This window comes from Spodoptera frugiperda, chromosome 18 (genome assembly GCF_023101765.2).
Source record: "Spodoptera frugiperda isolate SF20-4 chromosome 18, AGI-APGP_CSIRO_Sfru_2.0, whole genome shotgun sequence".
NCBI lineage: Eukaryota > Metazoa > Arthropoda > Insecta > Lepidoptera > Noctuidae > Spodoptera > Spodoptera frugiperda.
Window position 1 is genome coordinate 6,034,268 of NC_064229.1, and position 21,525 is coordinate 6,055,792.

Sequence of the window (21,525 nt, forward strand, 5' to 3'; positions counted from 1 at the left end):
CCATTTGTATGATAATCTTTTAAACTACGCAACAGAATTAGATGCGGTTTTTTTTTATAATGGAGTAATTCTAGAGGAAGGTTTATATGTATAATACAATGCATAATATATCACCATTGCACCCATGCGAAGCTGTGAGGGGTCTCTAGTCAATGAAATAAAACACGATAGTAGTTATATTATGTAGTACATTTTTACATTATTATGTTCTATTAATTAAAATATTATATTCACTTCATTTCATAATAATATATTTAATAACAATGTCCTTGTTTATGTGATTCGTATAAAATAATGATAGAATAATCCATTCTAATAAAAAGCTAACAAGGATGCATAAGATCCATGTTTCGGCTGTAGCTCGTACAGCCATCGCCAACATATTAAAAAAAATACATTACAATATAATCGTAGGAAATGGCCACTTCTAATTTATTCATGATTTTAACATAAATGTAGAAGCTGGTTTACCAAAAACTTATTATAAAATGGAATGCTTTTAACGCTAGACTTACGTTTACACTTAGATTAAAATTTCGTTAAAATTCCTGACAAATGCTTGTGCTGGCAGTACACAGTCTTATGACAAGAGGTATTTGCGGTTATAACATTTTATATAAATATGTTTTTGATATTAACACAGCCATATTTTTATAATATTGTGTAGCTATAATCTAGGTTATGATTAAATATTACGTATATTACGTTCTTATACAATAATTTGTGAACAGTTCTTTCAAAATTAGAAAGAAGTGTGCGATTTGAGCAGATTCCGACAATACCCTGTAACGCACGCTTCGAAGCTGTCATGGCAACCGAGTTACAATTAGTTACAAGTTTGAGAAGACCATTCACTTAGGTACATAATATTATTAACTTAAGTAGAAACTTCGTAGTGAAATCTGAATAAGTGGGTCTTAGATGTGTAAAAAGTATATCGATTTATAATGAGGTCTTGACACTTTTATAAATAATATCTTGCAAATTAGACTTGATTTCTTTAATTTGTTCGATACTATCTCTTCAATTAGAACCTTTTAGCTCAGTTACTCGAATACGCAGGACAGTTTATCAAGGTTCGACAACTTGAATGTGATTTTTACTACCGCATATTAAATTGGGTAAATATGCCAACTTTCATGTTAACCTGCCTATTTGAGAAACTGGGTAAAAGGGAAAAGCTAGGTATTTGGTAAAGTGGAAAATGTAATATAGGATCTTGAACCTTAAGATCCCACTTATCCAGGTTTCACTATTTCACTGATAGTAAGATGGAACTTAATAAGCAAATGGAAGACGAAGCGAACACTCTTCTGAAATAGCAACACAAGACGGACTTCTTCACAGTCGTTACAATAAAATAAACAGCGAATATAAAGGTGTACGTCGATCTTTAGTTTTAATAAAGCTTTAATTATACAAACCCAGTGTATTTGGCCTTTATTCAGATGAAAGTTGCTTAATTGGTACATTGAGATAATGCTTGAATATCTATTCCTTATGAAATATTGAGTTTACCGCCGCACTCAGAGTCATTTAATGGTTACTTAACCCAGTCCTTAGCAATTGTTTTCTATACAAAATCGTTGCTAAGGAATAGTTAAAGTAATCATTAAATAACTCTGAGTGCGGCAGTTAGTATCATTTCCCTGAATAAAAGCCAAACATTGTCTTGTACAATCCTTCAAATAATAACTATGATCTATGAAGCATAAAGACAATTACAAATCTTAACGATACATCTGCGACTACCACTCGACTAGCCGCAGCGACACTGGAGACTTGGGCGACAGCAAGAAGTCGAACTGGATGTCCAACTCACCATCGAACTCGACGCGCCATCTTTGCATTATCTGGAAGGCAAAGATAAGTGAAATTATTCTACTGCACTGCATACACTGAGTATGTGGAAGCCCTGCACTAGACATAAGATCGCTCTGCATGATTTCTGGACTCTGGAGTCTGGATCTCTAGAAGAAAACCAGGATCCAGGATAGGATAGTTAGTAACTATCAAGGCTCGGAACCGGTTTAAAAAATACCGGTTAATACCGGTTTATATCGGTTTTCCTCCGAACTTTTCTTAAGAACGTGAACATTTAAAGAACTTTATTTAACCTAAATTAACCGGTTTATTCGACGAGGGGCATGTCGGTACACGCGTTGAAATATTATTATTGAATATAATCTGAACAGCGCGCGGCGTTTCTTTGATGTGCGTCGTATTAACCGGTTTTTATTGCTCTAAACCGTTTAATCCGAAAAAACCTTTATGAAAATACTGTTCCAAATACCGGTTTAAAAAAACCGGTTTCGCGAACGAAACCCAATGTAAAGGTTTTGCGTACAAGTACATAATAACGGTTTGAAAATTTAACCGGTATCCGGGCCTTGGTAACTATGTCCCTATGTCTACAACTATTTGCGTGATCTATAAATTGTTGTTTTGGGGTCTGCGTATCATGTTGTAGGTATGTGAAATTTTATGTTTTTTAACGCACCCACTACCCAACAGAGAAACCATAAAGGACCCATAAATCTAATAGAGTAGGGCAATTAAAAAAAAACGAAAAAACATACCGACGCAATAGAGCTGAATTTGGCTATTAATTTTAGAACTTTTAAGTGATAATTTATTTAAGAAGAAGAATGTCATGACACATATAAAAAAAGCTATAAAAGTGTTCCCAAAAAGGCTAAAAGCATGAGGATCCTAAAAAAAGGAAGGAAGGTTTTTAAATTGGAAATACCCGAATGATATGGTATTAAAAACTTCCTTAAGTTTATTGTACTAATCCAAGGAACTAGAATCGGATTAAAATTGATGCGAAAGGCAGTATTGCCAATTGCTAATTTCTACCTTAGCCAGGAGTAGATGTAATTCGAGGTCCACGAATCGCTTCCCGGGACACATACGTCGCCCCCGCCCGAAGGGGGCGACCAGGGCGGCGGCGTGAGGTGCTCTGGGCTCCAACCAACGCTCCGGGAGGTACTCGCGAGCGCGCCAGAAGTTCTCGTCGCGACGACACGCAGCACCCGTGTGTGCTAACACAAAAGTCTGTGAAATTAGAATTACGTTATTATTAAAAAATAAAAACCAATACGATAAGTCCCTAATCAGAAGAAAAAAAATATTTATAGTTTTATGGTTTGGTTAGCGGAAGTCTATGATAAGTTATCAGACTCCCGCTGCAGTATCTGGCACTTAAACTAGTAGTGCACTCTAATTTTATTACCAAACTAATAAAGCTGTCGATAGGCGGACAGCAGCCATAATATTAATGCGCTAGTGGCGCTACTGACAAATAATAAACTTAGTAAGAAAGACCGGAGGTAGAAAAGAAAATATAAAGATGAGATTGAGATTGACTGCAGGGTTGGCGCGGTGGCTGGGCAACTGGCTGTCGTGCAACGTGTCGCGGGTTCGATTCACGCACGGAACAACTCTTTGTGTGATCCACAGATTGTTGTTCCGGGTCTGGGTGTCATGTGTATGTGAACTTGTATGTTTGTAAACGCACCCACGACACAGGAGAAAATCCTAATGTGGGGCAACGTTTTAAAAAAAGAAAAAAAAAAAAGAAGAAAGATTCCTTGAAATAACCAGGCTACGTGAATTATGTGCAGGTACAAAAATATTAATGAAATTGCTGAGATCGCCTAAGTGGCGCTCTGTAGTCATTGGCTATCCCCTATGGAAAAATATATGTGATCCGGAAATATATAATACATAATAGAATATAAGAAACTCACCCCAGCAGGCAGCTTATGTCCCGCAATTACCATAGGAGTTTCTAGTAGCCTGGCCAAGAAAGGTGCGGTTGGCAACAGTCTGAAAGCTTCGGAGATTGCAGCGCGCACTGAGGGGGCGGCTGCAAGATCCTCGACAGTCAAGGTACTGCATGAAGGTAGTTCGGAGCGGATGGTGCGCTGCCAATCCGGTCGTACGCTCAGCAGGTATAAAAGGAACACGAGGCTGTTTGCTAGCTGCCAATACAAACAAGGGACATGTTGGTAAACAGCAATATTTTGATATGATTAAATTTACGGTTAACTTGCCTTGGTTCAAAAAGGAGGATGTTCGTTTTGACAAGCAATTTACGATATGTACCTACTTGAGATTGTTAACCAAGGCATTATTTCCGCAAATGCTTATGTATTCAGAAATTTGTCGAATAGAAAAGTATTCAAGACTATAAACAATCATTACTTTATAGGTGTATTAATGTTCCCAAGAGGCTTACCGTCTCAATGCCGGCTGTGATAAAGTCAATGACTGCGGCTTTCTTGTCCCTCATGTCAAGGGCGGGGTTTTCCAGAATCCTCATAAAGATCTCCCGCATTGCTTCATCGCTGGCATTCTTTTCCGTCTTTAACTTTGCCTCCTCCATCAGATCCGATACTATCCTGCCAATAATTTGATTTTATTGCTAACTGTATACGACATTATGCGGCACTAATTGCTATATTAATATAAAAAAAAACAAAATCAAATAAAGGAACCATAAATCTAATAAACGTTAGACACTCAGACCTACATCTAAGCTATTATTAAAAGTCAAGGTCGACAGTTTTTGTTTAGGTAGGAACTGCACTTTTATTCTTATTTTATTGTATGCACGCTATACAAAAACCGTTTGCTCAGCCACATAAAAAGAGTTGCTAACCTCCATATAACGAACCACAAAAAAACAGTCAAGGCTAAAAGCTCGGTGAGGAAGAACCTATTTATAAAATGGATCACCTTATCGGTCCAAGGATATTTCTACATAGGCAGGCACTGGTAAACTAACACCTATGCGTCATCATTATATTAAACACGATGATTAAGTAATATTTATTTTCAAAACTGCTAACGTTAAGGCGATAGCTATGAAACGCAATAATAGATACCTACCAATGTGAACTTGAATGATCAGTAAACAATAAGCGCTTATAGGTACTGGCTGTAAATACACAACGTCCAATGTCACATACTTACTGTATCTTATAAAAAACAGTGGCCACGCATTGTGAGTAATAGCTCATCAATCATCGAGTCAATAACGAAAGTCGTAACAACTATATTTACGCTCATTATTAAGATAGGGGAACTAACTCACGTATGAATGGTATCCTCGCTCTTAGCGAACGTTCTGTATAATGTAGTGGGTGCAAACTTCCACAGTGGTGCTCCGTAGAAGGAGTCTCGTTGGGCTCTGAAGTGAGCCTTCACGGCGGATGCTAGGGTGGCCGCCCGGCCCGACATCCAACGCTCTAGGAAACCAAGTCTCGAACCCAGCATTAGGGCGCAAACCGCTGTAACATAAAATTAAACGGTGCTATATATTTCACTTTACTTATACATATTTGTGGGAAACTTAGAACGAATTAATTTACGTTCTAAGTCTACGGCTAACTTACCTACCAATGAAACTTAATGCCTACTGCAAATTCAGCGATTTGATAAATAATTAGAAAGTTATAGTCTAAACAATCGATGTTTATTGTTGTATGTATTTATTATGACGGGTTACTATTTAGTCTCCAAGTAAAACAAAAGGACAGTGTTATCAAAACTTGTTAAAGAAAAAAATGGCATCAAGGCAATTTAGTACCTATACTAAGCCATCAAAATGCTTTAGCAAGAAAGCACACGAGTGTAAAGAACATTTGGAGTGAGATACGTGATACAGCTTCCTGTCATTAGCTGATAACATTGAACGCAGAGAATAATTCTATGTAATCTGGTGTGGTGCACAATTTCATAATGCATTTCTGATGTTGATTGTTGCATTCCTAGAGACGCACGCACGCGAGTACGTTGGCCGTCTAACGCTATTTCTTCCACAGCTGACCCACATTCTTATCTTGACGAACGTCATACACTCGTCACTATTATCACAGCTCTTTGAATCTATTTAAGACCTACTGACTTAGGCATTTGAACTCCATGCGACAGCCAATGAATTTATTAGATGCGTTCACAATAATAAACACATTGCAACGTACAAGGCTGAATATAATAATGAATTGAAACAATTATTTTGAGGAAAACGTTAAATTGTTTTCCTTAAATATTTACTAAAGGATTAAATTATTATAATTTTGACACTTTAGATTGTTGTATTCCTTTAATGTATTTTTGCATCATTAGGTAGACTAACGGTGGACTAATGATCTTTCAACAATATTGTACACCTACATTTAATACCTAATATAATTTTTGTAAATCTTAGAATGTTTTTATCGTAAGTTGTAAATGTTCAACCGGGAAGCGTCAGTGTGTTGTATTGCATACAAAAATAATATAACACAATGTTAGACTGATATTATTATCATTGTCCTTTCACAACTTTTATCTTAAATTCCGGATACATGTTTGAGGCCTACGTGCATAGCACAATTAGACGTTCAAATTATCTAGTATCGTCAAACTCAACGTTTCTCAACTCCGCATTGCATCTTTTGACAAAAGAATGTGTTTGTGTCGTAAATCGTTATAAAATAAAACTAGGGGTGTAAGAGAATGATTGTACTTTTTACAACTACTTAATTTTAGACATTAACAGTATGATTCGGTTTTCTCTTATTTTTATGCCACTAAATAATAGATAATCTTTAGCACTCCTACTCCTGCCTAATTATCGGAAAAAGGAGTACAAAGATTTTGCTTCTAATTTAAATACATAGTCAAAATATGAACTTACATTCCAATCCCATCCTGTTAGTGAGCTGATCGAAGCCAGGCACGGTTCCGTCAGCACGACGAGACGCGTTCACTAACTCCAGGAAGTCATCACAAATTGTGTTCAGTTCAGGAAGAAAGCCCTGCATTGTGCTAGGGCTCGTCAGTTCTGCTGTTAAGTGACGCCGCAGATGATACCATTTTTCACCTTGTCTGAAAGTATTGGGAAAATTTTGTTAAACCTTCCTTTGATTCGTTTAATGTGAGCCCTTTTATGAGAGTCTATGAAAAGCTTACTCCGTCACGGCCTTTTGTTATGTATTGTAAGGCTTAAAAGCTTTATTCTAAGGTTAAATATTCTGTACATTGCTTAAATACTCTAAGGCTTCTCTCCAAACTTCCATTCATCATTCATGTTACATAAATAATGTAGTTTTAATGCCAAGTCTTGTATACCAGTCTGTATAGTGTACACTCATATCGACCTTATACGCCTCTTACGAAACTCACGGAACCCATAAAGTTAGCCTTGACCATGTCTTAGGACTATTATTAGCATTTTATAGTTACGTTTAACCTAGCCAGATCTATGATAACCAGTAGGTACCTGTGTACTTGGGCCTTGAAAGCTCTACCTGTCGAAAAAACGTGAGTGTTTTATAAATATCTGAATTTCGTTTAGGCAATAATAGACACAGTCAACGTAACATCGAAATCACAATCTTGTTCTAAAATGGTTCCATTATACGATCTTGTTAGATGAGATGAGGAAATGCTTTTCAATAAAATTTTAGCTTAATGTAACTTCTTTATTAGGTACTTCAATTCGAAATACGCTTGTCATAGCGTAAAATTGTTAGTTTGTCCATCCAAAATTGTTGATTCTATTCATACGTATGGGGGCACAACAATACCTATCCAATGAATCCAATAAATTTTATGCTTTGTATTTAAATCTATGCATTAACCATCTAATTCCAGTCGTACAGATGTGGGTATTGATAAACGTTGATGGTTTTTTAAAGCTAATAATAGAATAGACGCATTGTAACGTGTCGATCAAAAAATGTCTAAATAGGTACTTAGGCGAAATGTACGTGACTTGAAGTATGAACACATGCCAAAATCTCGGTATTGAACACAATAGAACCGTAGGTACCAATAGTTCGAGGTCACACCACCCGCAGAGTATGAATGCTTTACTTATAACTTAATATAACAGGCATTACTAGCAATCTATGCCAATTACAGTCGACTTGAAAACGAAATGATTGGCGTTATCTATATTCGGCCTTAGTTTGTTTTGTAACCTTCTGGAGTATCTTAATTTACTGTCTGGTGATGAAAGTATTCCCCGGCTCTCTAAAGCTCGCTAATGAATAAGCAGATATATTCTAGACACCGAATCAAAATTAGCATGTTCACTGTTTTAAAAGCTTCCCGTTCATACATTTGTACTGTATTGTACAGTACACACATCCACTCAGGTAAACGTAAGTAATTCTGTTCCTTCTAGTTTTAGTTACTGAGGTTCTTTTGATTTTAATATTACCAAAATTAAAAATAACACATAGTACTTACTCATTGACAAGTCCAGTGGAGGCATATCTATCAGGTCTGCTCCTCCGGTACACCTGTACGATTTCCGTAGGAGGCCTGTAGGGACGCCTGGATGGAGCTCTGAGCACCGCCTCTAGTGCCTCCCTCTCCGCGATCGACACCATAGTGGCACCCCCCGGGTGGGTCTCCGCGAAAACCAGCCCGTAACGCCTGAACATGTCTGTGTGCAAATCTCTCATTGTGACCGTAAACTAGCTTTAAATATATATTAAAACACCATCATATATTTCCTTAAGAGAACCTTTATTAGAATATCTAACAGAAAGTTTATACACAGAACTATAACTAGAGTATGATATCGGCTGCTGTTCTGGGCTAAATGCTACCACTGAAGATTTCTGGACAACCGATAAATCTCAATAATGCTTTGTCCAGTCCAGAAGTCAAACTCAACTAAACAAATTCTAAAATATTTCAACATAAAATAAAATCTCAATTGCTATAATTATAGGCAGTTATACAATATTAGGCAATCGCTATAGTAAGCTTTACTATAGTCATAAATTACTTCATCCTAATTATGTTAATTATTTTGTTATCAATATAGCACAAACACTGAACTACAAATAAGTCTGGTAAACTAGAACAAGTTATTTATAGCTGGCTACTGAATTAATAATTAATCTCGAAACCTAATTATGTCCGATACTCTAGATTCTAGATTACTCAACGTTGTTTCCATTTCTATCTGAGATATGAACGCATTCGTCATAAAAGGCGAGCAAAGTTATACACCCGATTTACAGTCTATGCTGCAATTCAGCCTGTTCATAAATAAATCGTAATAAAATCTTATTACATTTTCTCGACCTTTCTATTTTAAGTTTATTTAGAATAGTCTAATAGCATTTGTACACTTTAACATCCAAATAAAAATTGATGAATTGAGTTGTTACGAATAGTAAGTTGTACGGAGTTTCCATCAAAAATCGACCCTTATCGGCAGATTTCGGATTGGTTAAAGTCATTAATATCGACCTTGAGAAGGAAGAAACACTAAAATAAACTCTCTGAATCTTTCTTTTAAGGAAATAAATGCAAAAGTGTATGTCATAGTTTCTGAATGTTATACTTTCCCACAAACAGAAAATTCAAAGCTTTCAAAACACCATATCTCACCTTCATAAGCTTCATGTAGCTTGTTCATCTTGTATCTGCTCCAGAACAACCATCGTGTGCCCACAAATGGTAATGGCAGGGGGCCGGGTAAGCGTTCGACAGGTCTGACATCTGCCAACGTTCGAGCCGCTAGCGCCGAGGCCACCACCAACACCAGCAACACCACCAGTACCAACGTGGGGATACATGTCCAGTCCACCAGGGGAGGCGGCGCGACCTGCAGCAACAGAAAGTATTCTAATGTAAACAATCGATTATTGGCTAGTGCCGAAATCCTACATTTAAATGTATTCCTAGATATGCGAAAACGGGAATGTTTCTTTTTCTTAATTTCTTTTGGTTAAACCTATAAAATTGAGATTTTAAAAGGGCGCATTTTATTCTTTATGACATTAACACCGCCAGTAATCCAGGTTCATTGACCGTGCCTACATACATGCTTCTTTTATTGTCGATATCAGGTTCAAAAATCTTTGTACATATAAGTTCAAGTTTCGGCTTTAAGATTTTGTTTGGTATCTGGTCGGCGACCTCGCGTGTGGCTGAGCTACGTCGCGTGGCGAGGAGCGTGGTGAGGTCTTGACTTCAGTTCTCGCCGGCTGTTGCTACAGCATTGTGTTGACGCGCTCTTGACATTGGCTTTGCGTAACTGTCTCTCGTTACTCGTTACGTAACACTACACGGCCACAGCCACCGGACACAGGCGTCAATGCCCGACCATCTCACTCCTAACTGCACTCAGTGACAGCTTAATATGTGAGAAATTATCTACCAGTATCGAGCGATGCTGGTGGCTCGAGTTTTTATTGCAATTTTAACGGATCCCGCATTTCACAAGAGATCTTAACTAGCACTGGAATTTAACGGGATTGCAACTTTCGCAAACCTGTTGCGAGTTGTCAATGGTGCTAGCTGTACCTATGACTATTGTATTGTAACTGGCGTCGTGCGCATTTCCCTCTATGGACCACAGTTTTCAAATCTAATAGGTGGACTACATCTATACACTTCAAGCCACCTTATCTGCTGCGATTAAAAATATGAACTATACGCCTTATTTCTATCAAGTAAAATTAGTACAATATATTGAAAATATTTTTCACATAAGTATTAGGCATTTCCACTTAAAATCCGATGTCAAACAAAACTTAATAAAAACAACTTGTTTAATATTCAACTCCTTTCACTACAAAGTAATATTTATTACCTTTTTTATGCTTGTGGCGAATGCATCGATGCTTTGCGCGTCCATAACTAGTCCACTATCGCAAATGCAAATATAAAATAAATAAAAATATCCAGTTTACACTCTTGTAAAGAATCACTCTTATTTTTCGTACATAATACTACCATTAATTAGTATTTTCATAGCAAGACGTCACTTAACAATGTGGATTGATACTATGTTATGGTAACTTAAAATGCGTAAGTTTAGTCGGTGTTATGAAATAAAATGACAAAATAATGTTGTTCTGGGAAGGTAAAATTAACTAATAAATGAATGACTAACAAATGCTTACCGTATTAGTAATTAGGTAGATACCGACAGGTGGGTCTCTCATTAGTGTCATTACATTTAAGTTAGTGTGAGAATTTTTGAACTTTTAAAAGACCTAAGTACCTATAGGTATATTTATTTCTGACACTCATATAAATTACTAGATCGCAATTTTATCCGAGCTTAAAAAGAGGTGATGAAAGATATAATTAATTTCGTACTTACACATAAATAAACCTCATCGATACGAGAAAAAATCACGAGGCTTGATAATATGAAATCGTGTGTAATTGAACGTCGGCGTCGTGGAGGGATGTTTTTCATTGCGAGAGCTACTTAATGTTAATTATACGTTGTATCGTAAGAACCAGGGTCTGCTAACGTGGCCTACATAGATACAAGAAAATGCTTACTTTGTAACGATGGCCAGTTTTTCGCATGGTTGCTTCAGTTCAACGGGGACTTTGGACGATGCGTGTTTAATTGCCAAAGCGTACGTACTACTAGAAGCTAGCTCATAATGAGAAGTCCAGTACAAATACTTAAGTATTTCTAAGATCTAGTATTTGGTTACATGTTATTATTTGTTGATATATATCGCGTAGATTTGGATGCAAATTATTATTTGCATCCAAATCTACGCGTTAAGCCAACTTTACAGTCAACATAATGGGTGCGTAAATAGACACAGTGCCAACTACCAAAGTGCTAATAAAGATATAACATAATACAAAACATCTTGTGTCAATAAATACTCACACATTTATTATTATTATAATCTAACAGCTTTTTAATGTTCTTCTTCAGCACTTTCTCTAAATATCACTAAGAAAGTAATAGCTATCGTAAGAACGCAGACGCCACCCCAGACAATACAGCTACAGCAGTGATTTTAAACGATTTACTGGAGCATACACTAAATAACATTAGAATTACAAATAACTTGTTTATATGAATAATAGGTGCGAAGTGATGTGGAATGAACTTAGTATAAGTTGAAGGACAGTTCAGTTTCAACAGAGAACCGTCAGCGCATCTATTGGTTACGCAGCTTGCTAAAGATAAGATAACACGGTTAACTAAACAAATAAACAGTAACCCCTGTGTTGCCATCTCTGCATGCTCCACATTAGTGGGCTCAAGGGCAGGTGACGTTTTTATAAATAAATAAACAATACATATTCTTATTTGGATATTCTTCTTATTACGGCGTCTGGAATTGTGCCAAGCAAACAATAGTCTCACCCCTATTACATGGGACTTATAACATAAATGGTGAAAAATGGGTATACATTGTATAGCGGCATTACGTGCCGTAATGTGCACCTCTGTCTACCCTTTCGGGGATAAAAGGCGTGACGTTGCACTAAACAATACATATATAACCATGTACCTAGCGATATGCAAAATCTTAAGCACAAATCCTTGGTCGTCATCGTTGATCTGAATTAATATTAACACTTTTAAAATAAAAAATGTCGGCGTCCAAAAATAGTACTGATTATACCGGCTATGCAAATAAACCGCCGATGATTGTATTTATCGAGTTGTAATTCAACAATTACATGTTCGTTGAATCGACAAACCTATGTAGTTTTGTACCTATATCGATACGTTACATGTCATTTATACTCCAAAGTGGCTTAATTGACTAAATCTCCGTGAGCTTAATGACTAGTAGACCTATTCTCATGCATAGTCTAGGTCATATCAGATACACTGTCTATGATCTAAGTACAGTAAGAACGTATTTTTTTCCTATATATAAATAAACAGTACACATTATAAACGGTTAAATTTATTTCTATGTGTCATTTTAGATAGGTACATGTAGAAGTTACACGGATATTATGCCAGCGGAAACTACTGACACCATATTGACCATCTAACTCAGATAATATTGTAAACTTCACAGTGTTTACCAAAATAATCATTCAAACGTTATCCTTGAAGATAAATAAACGGACGTGGAACATCGATATGACGGGATTGTAAACTTCCTTAAATATAAAAATAAATATTTTTATCAAATCCTTATCCAAGCCCGCTGACTATCACAGTTATCGGGTGTCCGGCTCAACGAGCAGGGGTAGGAACGGGGTGGTTTTTAGTCAGTAACAGTCTGATACTCCCTCTCGCTTTGACCAAGGCAAGAGAAGTCACAGTGATTTTCGCCTTTTAAAAAAAACATCCAAGCCCGCTACGGCGCCACCGCTTGACACTTACCTAAACCGGGTGGGTGGTAATAAGGTTATTTGTGAATTCATTACAGTATGGTACCCACTACAGTACAAGCACATCCTCGCATTATCTAAGTACCTGTTTGTAATCCAACCTTGCTTGTAAATTACAAATTTACTTAATCAAGCGTGTAACCATACCTAATTACTTACGTACTTAGGTATCTACTTCTTACATTTCAATGTGAAGCAGTATACCTACTCCTACTAAGTACTACGTGGTTCTAAAAATCCAAAGTATAGTAACATTCCTGTTTTTACCATAATCTTTCAAAATATTTCGTTATACAAGGTTATCAAAGAGCGCATTGATAAATAAAAAAAGTTTTTATAACCATCTTATCTGTAACGTTTCTGTTTTCGTCAAACTTACCTGGGTCAAAAACCTCGTAATTCTTGAGCAAGTATTTGATTTTTGGCTGTCCGTGATATGTTTTTCAGTTTACTTAGGTACTGTCTAAAAATAACCAGATACTACGTATGCTTACTGGCTAATAATATTAATGAAATTGATAAATAATTCCCTTCAGCATTTTATTAGGTAAACACACAACTCGATAGACATACAGACATATGAATTGCAGATATTAACCCCAGATGTCTTAAAAATTAAGTTACATTAACGGATAAGTGATTCATGCCTTAAAAGAATTATATAATACCTAAATTAGGTACGCAGTTAATATCTAAATATGTTCAATAAATAATTATCTATGTATTTTCATTGATTGGTGCTCGAACGGGTGGTGTGCATAAGTAATTCACACGCGTCCCTGCATCTAATTACCGCATTTTTGACAATGCAATATTATGAAATTTTTAGGACAATAAACAATGATTATTTATTTATTTAATTTATAAGTAATTCACACGCGTCCATGTACCTAATTACCGCATTTTTGACAATGCAATATTATGAAATTTTTAGGACAATAAACAATGATTATTTATTTATTTAATTTATAAGTAGCTACTATGTCAGTGTTTCAATATCACAGTTTCATCATAACTTGCATTTTATACAAATGTCTTTATTGAAACTCCTACAAAGAAATGTGCATACAAGTAAACACTTGACATTGGATAAGAAACTATTTGTAGATGTCCTCGCCTCGTGTTTACTTCACATTGATTATCCAGGTGACGAAATTCGTAAACATAATGTACTAAGTATGTTGTTATACTTTAAAATGCAATAAGGGTAAGCTAAGAAGATCTACTTAAATGGTTAAAGAATAAACGAAGGCAGAACTAGGAGTCAGTGGTTCAGTGCCGGCGTAAGGGCCACTGATACCCCGGGCGAAAATATTGTGGCGCCCACTTGAGGGAAGCAATATCAAGTGTTAGTTTTTTGCTGATCCCATGCACAGAGCGTAGAGCACAGTTCTGAGGGTTTGCACCAAAAGAGGCAAGGGACTCCAATTTCAGACCTTGGTACCCCCAGAATTTGTCGCCCTGGGCCATCGCCCCATCACGCCCCACCCTAACGCCAGCACTGAGTGGTTACACCAATAGAAGTTACTGTAGAGGAACACAATTGTTGCTGACCTTATGTATTTTTTTTTATTTTTTTTTATTTATATTCATTTATTTCAGGCTTCATAGGCCCATATCAAATACTATAAACTAATACATTAGAATTTATAAATACTATACAAACATTACAAACAATATTTCAAACAATATTGCATTGTAATGCTGTCTCATTATAAACTGATGTGATTATATGACCAGAAGAAATATTGTACAGGCTATATTAGGTGGCGCTCAGTAAGTAGGTACATATGTATACCTACCACACAGTAAGCTACACTATCATTTGTTCGTTTAATTAAAAAATGTTTTGACAACTTTTATTGAGGTCTAAAGGGTTATCTTGTTACTTTAAGAAAGACGAAAGATGAATGGTCTCTACGTCTAAATTCGTAGCTGGAGGAAAACAACAAGATTATTATTTTATTATAAAGCTATTAACACATAGGCACATTCACAATATCTTTAACATTATCTGTAACTATAAAATAAAATTGTTTTCTTTGAAAAATGGAAACTCCACTAACCGATATAGGTAACTATTAATTTTGATATCTGTGTTTATAGCAATAATTATTAATTATGTAACAAACAGCTCAATAAAACGAAACCCCAGACTGTAAAATATAAATAATTAAAAGTTCATAAACTTGAGGAAAATATTTAACGTACAGATTAACATATATTATTATCTTAGTTTATATGTGTATGATTCTTATATTTATAGAACACGCTGAGTCATGAATTCTACGCCTAATTTGGCAAATTCTAAATAATAAAATTGCACGTTATAAAGATCTGTTAAGGCCTGTTTCACAATGTCTGAATAGCCACTATTAACTAGATAAATACTTATATGAATATATGAGCGTGGTGAAACAGGCCCTTAATCGTTTAAATTAAGAATCTAATTTTCGGCCAGTTTCAAATGTAGCAAACTGAGTTTTAATTTCTTCAGAAGTTTTTATTTGAATTTCATTTATTGAAATTTTATTTCATGTAGACTTGAGTCCAGCAGATAATAAGTATTATGTACACAGGGAAGTAGGAGTTCATTCCACAGGAATTTATCAGTGAATAATTAATCACAGGGATAGTCTCTCTAGAAGACATAATGCTAATATATCAATAGTCAGTAGGTAAGTAATAAAAAATCTTTCTTTATTATAAAATTACATGCGTTCTTGATAAAAATTAAATAAATAAAGTTCACTCACACAGCTGAATTAGTAGCTGTAAGGTCAATGAATTAAGAATACCTACACACGTGATACTCATGTCTACAAATGATAATATTGTGAGAGTAAATATAAAAAAATCTTATGTAAACAGAGTAGGCATAACGTGATCACGTAATGTATGTTTCAGTTATAAACATTCTTATGAAATTAAAGTAAGATGTTTGTATACTTTAGGTACATGTGATACATTTAACATAAATTCTTTCATGCTATATAGATATAAGACATAGATAATTAGGTACGTACGGATTTTTGTCAATGAAATACAATAATAAAATTTTGGATATATTTTAAACGTCTTATTGTATACCTGTCTAGTAAGTTATTTTTTTTTTTAATATTGGTGTTGTCACCTAATCGAACCAACGAAATAATGTAACCAAGAATTGTATTGTGAACCTGATAGGAAAAGAGTAACCTAAGTTTCTCGCTCGTTCTTCTCCATAGGAATCTACACTTTGGAACGAGCAAATAGCATCACTTGAGGACTGACTGACAAACTAGACATTTTTTTTATATTGAATATTCTCTGACGTTCAAAAGTGCCTTCTTGGTCTATTTGAAATAAATAATTTTGACTTTGACCTTGAATAAGTAGGTATCTCATCCAAATTTTTCTTTCCACTAAGCACTTAAGTTTTCGTACGAGAAAAGTATTTATCAGATTTCTTATCTCAGCTTAAGAGCTCTTTTCAGAAACAGATTCCCGATAAGTTCGTTGCTATGTTTCAGCATTGACGTCACAGTATTTGCGTGCACTTGTAACTTGGACATAATTTACATAACGTTGAGAGGAGGCGCAGGCATCTCGTCATTCTGTCAGCCACATTGACGCTCTTCCGCATATATTGAGGCCGGTTCACGCGGTTCATCGTCGCTTTAATTGATTGCACTCCATCGCTCCTTACTCCCAGTTATTGCGAGACTAACTTGCTCCTTAAATGCTGTTCACTTATCGACATCAGAGCAAAGAACTTTGGACCTATTATGGTTTCTGTTATGCATAGTAACAGATACTAAAATTGTTTTTACTGTATTAGGACTTGCCTATTTGTTTATGCAGCTTGCTACAAGATTATGTTTTGATTTAAATACTTGTTTAAGTGAGGGAGTATCTACCTAATCAATTAGAGTTTATTTTTGTTGTAATGCTTATTCAGCAATTTCTGACTATCTTCGATTAGCATCGTAGCTATCATAATTATCATATCAATGTCCTAGTTTTTAATCGTGATCATCACTTGCAAATCCTTTTGATACAATAAATAATTGGAAATTAATATTACAGATAAGTATTACCTACAGCAAACAATTTTGCCAAAACTGAATCAATTTACATAATATCTATCATTCATCATCTACCGATGTAACCGGACTAATCTCTCTTTATGACATGTCATGTCATTTACGGAGAAGCAACTTGACGATATCGTCTTATTTTAATTTTAAAGATCAAAGTGCCAATTAGCCATTTAAACGATGATAAGCTTGGAACGAATTTGTATCGGAGTTAATGAAAGAAAATGAAGAACTTGCTGTCTGATAATAATTCAGTAGCCGTCTGGGATTTCTCTCTGAACCTAGACGGCGCGTAAGATTTCGACGAGACACAAAACATAAGCATAGGTACTTAGTTGTGATAGCTTCCGTCTCCTTCAACCGACTTCTGCATCTCCCGATCGATATCTAGACTGTCGGCTCGGCTATACGACCTTTCACTAGGATTCTTTTATTCACTCCCAACAACATAACGTATATCACATTCTTCAGTTAAGAACCGAAGAATGTTGGAGGTACCTATTCGTACACGAACAGTATAAACACTTCGATAACATCAATGTCATTGCAATTAATTAACATTTCAAGACCCGATTCAAGGATTTTAACGAAAGTCAATGAACGCATTAACGACATTTGGATGCTTATTCGATAGAATTGGATGGATCTAGTTTTGGACTTATCCTTCGGTAAAGCTGATGATGACGCTAGATTTAAATATCTCCAGGTCATTACACCTCAGGAATTCGTTTGTCATTGAAATATGTTGAGATAGATAGAAGATGTTCTTATTAAAAGACAGTTGATATGACATTCAGTTACGAGAGTAATGAAACATGAAGATGATTGTGAGGTTGAGTAGTGTTCAGACGAAATATAATTGGAGATTGTAGGCAGACTGGTATAGACAGTGTGCTTCCCTGCAGAGTAACGCGATGGCGCGGGCGGCCGAGGGCGGCGCGCGATTCGTTTTGCTCCCCGAAGGCCGACCAGTCCCGGTCGTCTCGCCGCATCGGATATGTGTCACTATAACACTATACATACGTCTGCTTCCCTTCGTGTGACTTCCACACTGAGACTTGATATTGATACAAAAAGAATCTGTGGACTGTGACCCTAACGCATCTCTCATATTTCGATTATTTGCTCCAAATCCATTATTTTAGTAAGTCGTAAGGTCCAGTAAATGAATTAGCAAATGTCTCATGTTTCGATAATGTTCAAGTATGGTACGTTGATAGCTTTAAATAACAATTATTATGGTTAATCTTCAAGTTCTAACGAACATCAAAATTATTTTTATAAATAACTTTACCTACACGAAGAAGTCAAGAAATTGTTATCACTTAAAGCTAGTTAAATGAAACGTTTTTAACAAAAACATCATAAGTGTCATGGAGAAACCAAAGTATGAACGAAGCTATGTTTATCGAACCGAAAGAATGACAATAAATTCAAACCAATCAGGAACCGAGACCTTTAATGTTCTTTAATGTTCTCTGAAATCAATCAGATTCAGAGCTGACAAACTAGCTTTTTATATCAATTGATGAAATATCAATGGCACGACAGTTTATGGAAAAAAACTTGATTGGGCTCCCAAAAGTAAAGTGTGTGGGACATGTGCGTAGGTTTATAGATTACACCGTAATATAGATCATTAGTAACTAACAAACAAGATGAAAAATAACAACTTTACAATACAATTTAATTGTAAAATAAAAAACGTGTCCTTGTGTGAGGTTCAAGGCGAACGGTAGGTCGCTCTGTGGTAGGCGCGTCATCGCCGATACAAAATTTTGTTCCGACGATGGTTTACGACCCAACTCGGCAATCCATTATCATACTAATAGGGTAGTTTTAGCCAACTAACCAGTTGTGGAAGGCCATCGATACCGCAAAAGTGAAGCAGTAAAAAACAAAATCTCAAAGTGCGATCATATGTAGGTGGGTTTTATCGTTGATCGAAAGAAACCTATGGATTTATTACGGGCATACTAATTAGCAACCTCCCTTTAATTATAAACCTACTGTGATGTCTTCATTTTTGTAGAGATCGGTTTAAGATCGAATATGTACACACAAATACTTATGCACTTTGATATGATACCAAATCAAAATGATACCAAATCAAAATGATAATTTTATTTTTTAGGTATGCTTATCGAGCATAAACAAAATCATAATTCCGCTGTTAAACTGAAATGCTTGATGCCAAAAACTTATTTACTTAACAATGGCAACCTAAATTCGTAACGACTTATAAATATTCATGTCATCATTAATTAGGTTCATCAACGTCTAGAAATTTGAGACAGGATAATAACATTGATGAACATCCGGTCACCGGCTCTCGACACATGTTTTAAAACGAGGAGCCACACGTGATACCGCCAAATATCACCAGAATAACAAAACATCTTTTACTTGTTCATTTTATCAATAATCCAACGCATATCAACGTAAAACATCATTTTCTAGACAAATAAATTGAATCAATAGCCATTATTATATCACAATCGCTGTTTTCTAAACCAATGTTGTGCGACGGACCAATATAGTTTATACATCGTTCGCAATTATTCTTAATTAGTAGGTACCTAGCGGGTAAAAAATTAACCTTGAATCAGAGGCAGGAGTAAGCGACCGATTGAATATTAATAATATAGCGATGAGTGAACAATTGCTGAATATTCAACGTCTCGGTCAAGCAGTCTCACGCACTCCTGGCTGGCGAGAACGCCTGTTTGGCAACAGGAAGCCACAGGCAGCACTCCACCACAGTCCACGACCACGTCAATACAAATTGTAAGGGCAGATTTTTTTGAACACACATTAAATTCATTACAAATTTCGCTTTTATAAAGAATCCACGAGACTCAAATATAATATTTATTGAAAACGATGAAGGAATCTAATCCAATACTTATAACATTTCTACTTGAACTAAACACAAAATCCTTGTTCATTAAGCACTTGAACGTATAGTTAATATTTATTAATGAAATAAAATATGGGCTATCTCTAAATATAGGTCGCTATTTGCATTTTAATGATATAGTTTCTTTAAAGGTCACAAACTATCAACCAATTACCAGCACACGAAGGAAGTTGTGAACTTTACGAAAGTATTTCAACCGTAACTTTAGTTATGGATGAATTATCCAGTTTACTTAATTGTTAGCCGTAGGTCCTGCACTACATGGATCGAGCATTCTTGTTAAGTATCTATGATACAGGCTTTTCACTTAAACTGCTTACCCAAGCAAAAATTCTATAAATTAATTGCGCCTCATAAACCAAACTGCGCCCATTTAGCAACTACTTACAGTTCACGTACCTATTCTTTTCAAAACGTATAGGGCGAATTTTACATGCAACAATTTAAACTTTTTTTCGCGTCATCCGCATGATGAAAAAACACCTATTAAAAATTTACTTCCAACATAACTCCTCCAAAACACGCAAGCTAAGCGTAGCGCTTCATAATTCGCAAGAAAAATGTCTGAATAATGTATATTCTCTACTTGCAGCCGTAACTTCATACACTTTATGCCTCGGCTGGATCTTTGTGTCCGGGATAATGTAGAGAAAACTAAACACAAATAAAATACCTACACAACATTATTTGTAATCTTATAACTTAAAGAAAAACTTGTTCATAATATTATAATGGCTAAGCATAGTAAGTTTATAGTCTGGACCATGTACCCGTGTTACCTATTTCAGACGCAGTCTATGAATTAAGTGCAAAAAAATAATTACCTACGTGCTTGCTCGCTTGATACATAACTACGTACACTTTATTAAAAATTAAAAAGATTAAAGCATAACGACCATAAATAGGGAACCGTGTGTAAAGGCTATATTTTTTCTTTTTAATAATAGGTAATAAACTTACCCAAAAGCTCTCTACGTAGTGCGAAAAAAGGAAAACTCCCGGAAGAGACATCGTAGCAAGCTTAACTTCACAACTAGACTGACAGAGGGAACACGCCGCGATTTTTATTTATACACTTTTTGTTTACTAACATCACATAGGAATTCCTTTATCTGTGTCGATAGGTAGCTCATACACGAGATCGCTCACGGGAGTCGCCCGGGCAGCCCGCGAGCCTCGTCACTAGCGACTGAGAATCCGCCAACACGTTGCGCCCCTATATACCTACTTACTTCTTGTTTTGCCTGAATGATTTATTTCACGCTCTATATCCACGAATTAATAATTATGGATTGTGGATATCGAACAGCTAGTGTGCGTTGCATATGAACAGTACACACGTGACTAACTAATCATCTTGTTCGACTTTCTTACCGGTCGCCGCTAAAT

At 35.8% G+C, this 21,525-nt stretch overlaps 1 protein-coding gene across 3 annotated transcripts; it reads right to left on the reverse strand.

The window, feature by feature from the left end:
- Positions 1-171: 171 nt before the first annotated feature.
- On the reverse strand, positions 172-21,327 carry LOC118278003 (ecdysone 20-monooxygenase). Of its 3 annotated transcripts, none has more exons than XM_035597056.2 (9): positions 21,097-21,327; positions 9,406-9,622; positions 8,248-8,446; positions 6,689-6,879; positions 5,102-5,297; positions 4,244-4,406; positions 3,753-3,986; positions 2,860-3,057; positions 172-1,853 (listed from the first exon to the last, which is right to left on the reverse strand). In XM_035597056.2, exons 1-9 carry the CDS (start codon positions 21,145-21,147, stop codon positions 1,749-1,751), a joined length of 1,554 nt encoding a protein of 517 aa, XP_035452949.1. In that variant the 5' UTR covers positions 21,148-21,327; the 3' UTR covers positions 172-1,748. The 3 variants fall into 3 exon arrangements, with proteins under 3 accessions (XP_035452949.1, XP_035452950.1, XP_035452951.1); XM_035597057.2 differs by lacking the exon at positions 21,097-21,327 and adding an exon at positions 10,613-10,816; XM_035597058.2 differs by lacking the exon at positions 21,097-21,327 and having other exon boundaries at positions 8,248-8,436; positions 9,406-9,552.
- Positions 21,328-21,525: the final 198 nt, after the last annotated feature.

Coding starts and splice junctions, on each gene's coding strand:
- LOC118278003 (XM_035597056.2), bottom strand. CDS start 21,147: ATGTCTCTTCCGGGAGTTTTCCTTTTTTCGCACTACGTAGAGAGCTTT. Junction 8,447..9,405: donor GCTACATGAAGCTTATGAAG/GTGAGATATGGT, acceptor ATTTGCACACAG/ACATGTTCAGGCGTTACGGG. Junction 3,058..3,752: donor GACATAAGCTGCCTGCTGGG/GTGAGTTTCTTA, acceptor CTAATTTCACAG/ACTTTTGTGTTAGCACACAC.